Source organism: Daucus carota, chromosome 1, assembly GCF_001625215.2.
Source record: "Daucus carota subsp. sativus chromosome 1, DH1 v3.0, whole genome shotgun sequence".
Taxonomy (NCBI): Eukaryota; Viridiplantae; Streptophyta; class Magnoliopsida; order Apiales; family Apiaceae; genus Daucus; species Daucus carota.
Window position 1 is genome coordinate 2,287,608 of NC_030381.2, and position 4,726 is coordinate 2,292,333.

General features: G+C 34.8%; 1 protein-coding gene across 1 annotated transcript; it reads right to left on the minus strand.

Annotated features, from left to right (window-relative positions):
• Positions 1–1,989: 1,989 nt before the first annotated feature.
• Positions 1,990–2,496, minus strand: LOC108198490 (protein SMALL AUXIN UP-REGULATED RNA 9). Its single transcript, XM_017366247.2, has one exon. It carries the CDS (start codon positions 2,494–2,496, stop codon positions 1,990–1,992), a length of 507 nt encoding a protein of 168 aa, XP_017221736.1.
• Positions 2,497–4,726: the final 2,230 nt, after the last annotated feature.

Genomic DNA, 4,726 nt, shown 5'->3' on the forward strand with positions numbered 1-4,726 from the left:
AAGGACCTGCCAAGGCATTAACTGAGGAATCTCTAGGTTTCAGCATGAGTTGTTTAAGATTAGATTCATCACTTTATCATAGATTGCGCTTTTCTGTGTTTAAAATATCATATGCATTTACGAAAAGTTCCAAATTCCAAAACCTCATTATTCTCAATCAATATATGCTGCTTGTGTTAGTTTTTGATTCTTTTTGGTTCCAGGGTATCCACCTGGAGTAAACTATAGTAAGTTTATGTCAACGTATAAACAATCGTGTACATTCACATTCACAAAATACGTAAACAAATGTCTGTACTATGAAAACACATGGTATCAGTACAAGTTCCAGGAGAGATCTTACTCAAATTTAATCTTATATGGTACGGTGTTATCTGACCTTGACTCTCTAATTTCCTCGCAAATTATAGGTAATTATGTATAAGCATGCAATTATTATCCCCTGTTAATTTAAAATGCCAGATGTCAGTAGTTGCATGTGAACTGAGAAATTAGCAGATGCTTTATCTTGTTAGAAGCGCAAATTTGTTTATAATTGTAAGCACACATGCATCTGTTATATTCATTGTATGCAGGGCAACACTTACGGATCGTACATTTACGTGCCTCGCTCATTTTTCTTGATTGGCTAAACAACCATGTAGCTATCACGTCTGTTTTAAGCATTAGTTTAAAGGCAATTGATAGGGGAACTCTTTGGTGAGTGTTTATTTATATTGCTAGTATCCAAACTTCTATGATACCAGCTATAGTGCTATACCTTCCCTTCAGTAGTTGCTAACCTGCGAATCTCGTATCAGTTGTCATTTTTATTCAATGTAAGACCAGGTCTGCGATGCACACACTTCCGCGTAACACTTTTTAAAGCTAAAACTTATTCTGGAGTATATTTGTGAAAGCTGTGTCAAGTTTTTTATGATATCTATATTAATCTGATGGATTATAATATTCTAATAGAAAAATCTGATAAAGTAATGAAATAAAAGATCAATTTGTCATTGCAATTTTGTCTAGCCATGTTAAAATCCCTTACATTGTACATGTAGTAATTTGTGGTCTGAAGTTTCAGATAACATCTGAAACTTAGCGTTTCTTCGACTCAAGATGATCCTGTAATAACCTTAGATTTGATATTGATGTGTATTTCAGACCCTACTTCCGAATGTGATACAGTTTAGTTTGTTTCTTGAATAAGGTAGACCCAAAGTATATCATTAATCAAATTGAGAATATGACATACTTTGGTTTTACCTTAGGTTTAAAAAAATATATGATGAAGCACATCATACGCGACTTAGAACTCTTTAAACTGCAGCACAAAAGATAAACGAAACTATTATTTATATGTTACTTGATTAAAAAGAATCAACCTTTTGCTCTTGTAAGCATTTGTTTGTGGTTTCCTTAAAGTTAAGAACACAGACAGATGGAAGATTTTAATATGCTAGCTATTCTGTCGTAGATCATTCTGCTTGAAGCTTTGTATTAGTACATACATTTACCTGATTTTCTCTGAATCTTTTCGCTCTTCAGATGAAATAACCTAGATGTTTTCTGTGAAAGGAGGGTAATTTTTTCATGCTTGACTGCAAAAATTATGAGTTCATATCACGGGTGCCCATTCTATAGGGCAATTAATGTCTTCGTGTCCATATTATATTGTGAGAATATTGGGGGTGACAGAGAGTCAAACTTATGACTTCACCATACCATGTTGAGAACCATCTCATCTAAAACTTTAAGGTATTAGAGGAAGACCCCAAATGGATCTTATGTTATATTTCAACTGATCAATGAACTCGAGATGATTTATCTGAAACTTTAAAACAAGATTACCAGTAGATTGAACACTAATGCTATTTCATTATTTGTATAAAATACATGTATAGGTGATCACTCAAAAAAAAAAAGTAGTAATAGCGAACATGATTCTCCCTCTCTAATGGTTCCAGCATAAAAAACGCAGGCTGAGAAGCCGAAACCATAACACTATCTGCAAATTGGACTCTGTGGATGGTGAGAATTAGTTATAGGACTTTCTGATAAGCTGCATGCCATTGTGTTATTGCCTGCAGTAAACACATAATCATGAATAATCTTCGCGTCCTTATTGTCCTCCAACAGCCTGATAATTTCCTCGAACAAAGAAACCTGGCAAGGAATCCTCAGGATACCTTCCTGCTGGAACCCAAATTCTTCTTCTGCTTCTTTCAGTAGAATGTCAAATGCTTCACACCGCAAATAGGCCATTGGGATGACAAATCTCTTCATTTCTTCTCCGACACATACAGCCAGGGATCCTCTCGGGACAACACTGTCCCGAGAGATCCCTTGATTGCGGTCAGAGAAGGAAAGAGTTTTCTTGAGAAACTTGATGCTCTTTACTCCTCCAGTGCCTGCATTGGCTTGCATGCTGGTTTTCTTTAAGCTTGCAGCCTTTCTCCATTTCTTCATGATCTGCTGGAGCTTAACAATTTCAATGATCTTGTTTGACATGTTGGAATATTTGAGTTTTGGCTTTTCTGTGAGTTTGTACTTGGTTTTGGAATGATTAGTGATGTAATCCAATGTGATCTGTCTTCAGATTTATAGAAGAAGGTTCATAGGTTTAAGGATTATAATAAGGCAAGGAAAAGAAGTTGTATTATAATGCATGTCTTGAGTGGTTTCCAGGTATATGATTGGAGGATTATTAGATTTAGCATAAAATACACATTCAACTGCCCTTACATTATTAGCCAATTAGCTAGGTGGGCTTCTTAATAATTAAGGAATTAGTTACAATCAAATTTTAATATATTAAGAACCTTAGTAGTATTTCTCTTTTCGAGCAATTCTAGGGACCCTGAAATGGTTCATAAATGTCAGACTACTCCCTCAATTTTGAAATAGTAGGTTGTTTGATCTGGCTAGAATTTCAAAATGAATGGTCCATATCTATGTGCATACCGGAGGTCCTCTTGCATAACTTTGTCTTTGTGTCCATAATTCATTAGTACTATATTGGATCGCATGGAGACGGAGGTCGGAGACGAATCCAAGTCTGACCTCTGATATCATGTAAAATAACCAATTCTTCCAAATTTTCAAAATATTGGAAGGAAGGCTCACTAAGATCATATTATATTTTAACGATCAACCAAATTTCTTCAACTAAGCATTTCCGCATTTTCTATTAGCTTGTTTGATTTATACTCCATTGAGTTATAACCATGGCTTGGCATTTATAGTATGAATCAAAAGTACTGAGCTACATTTAATTAATCTGGCACCTGTGGCTCAACATTAATGATTCTTCTTCCTCGAAAGCTTAACCTGCTCATTGGCACTCCATTTTTGGAGCCTTGAGGTTCGGAAACTGGGTGTATTTCTAGAGAATGCTATCCTGAAAGTACAGTTGTTCACTGTTCTTGGCTTGCTTTTCTGGTCTAAGTTAAATTCCATGTTACTGTACAGTAGCATTTGTTTATGATGTTGCTCTGGGTTCTGTGGCACATGGGGAGGTCGGTCAAAGAATAGGGAAGTGAGTAGATTTTCTATGTGGTGTTTATTTAATGATTTCGAAAGTTACAGAACTTGTTGTTTAATGGAGAGATTATAAGTGCTGCTGTTTTCTTTTTATTTTAATAAGAAGAAGATAGTCCGAAAGTTGCAGAGTCGGTTGTACTCGTTGCACAAGTCTCCCGTGTTAGTTGAGTTCGGAAAAATGGTTTGATATAGGCTACACTTGAGTTCAGACTTATGAGATAACATATAGAATCTTAAGTTCAAATTCATGACCTGCATAAGTTTATCAATTTGTTTTCTGGATTTTACTTTGAGGGTAAGTGATATATTTTTGCAATGCGAAGATGGTCTTATTTTGTTAGACTGCATTTGCTTTCGGTCTATTGTTAGTGTCATTTTCTGTTCTGAAATGTTAGGAGAGGGGATTAATAAGTTCAACAGAATTGTCCTGTCCGAGCCTTTGTACTATGTTAAGTAATCAATTCTCATGACGAAAAAAGTGCTTATTAGGATCATATATCATTCTAAGAGCAATGTTTTTGTTAAATTGCCCCTGGACACATTAGAAAGACCTTTTTATTTTTAGTGTTCTCCCAGAATAACCTTGATTAAGAAAAATGCAGCAAATGGATCCAGATTTGCTGTTCCGAATATTGATAACCCGGCTTCAATACTCAAAGGTTTTGGGGCCAAAATTTTCAGACCAAACCCAGGCCCAACTTTTTGTACTCTTGAGTCTTGATAACAAAATCATCATTCATCAAACAAGTCTCAGCCCAAAACCGAGTCATGATAACTTTTAAACTAAGTAAAGCCCAAATGTAGTAGAATAATGAAAAACAATTAAAATTGTAACATTTGTTGTCATTAGGATTTGTAACTATTCCTGGCGGGAAAAAAAAGAAAGAAGATTTGTAACTATTCAAGGTATCATTGCCATCCTCCTCAAAATGTAACTAGAATTTGTTAATCTTTGCTAATATCTCCCCTACAATCCATCAAGTCAGATAGATGCTCAACGTCCCAATTTAGAATTAGGTTTTCAGCGTTTCTCCGCGTAAACAACGAGAATGATCAGGACCAAGGTATGACAAAATCTTTATCTCAGTGACAGAATCATAAATTAAGTAATCAAAAATTATTTATATAATGTTTTTTATTTAATTCACAACTAGTTAATATTTAAAGAAAAAAGTGATCAAGATTTTTTAAAAAATTC

Bases quoted from the DNA above. Each gene is read 5' to 3' on its own strand.
- LOC108198490 (XM_017366247.2), bottom strand. From the start codon at position 2,496: ATGTCAAACAAGATCATTGAAATTGTTAAGCTCCAGCAGATCATGAAG.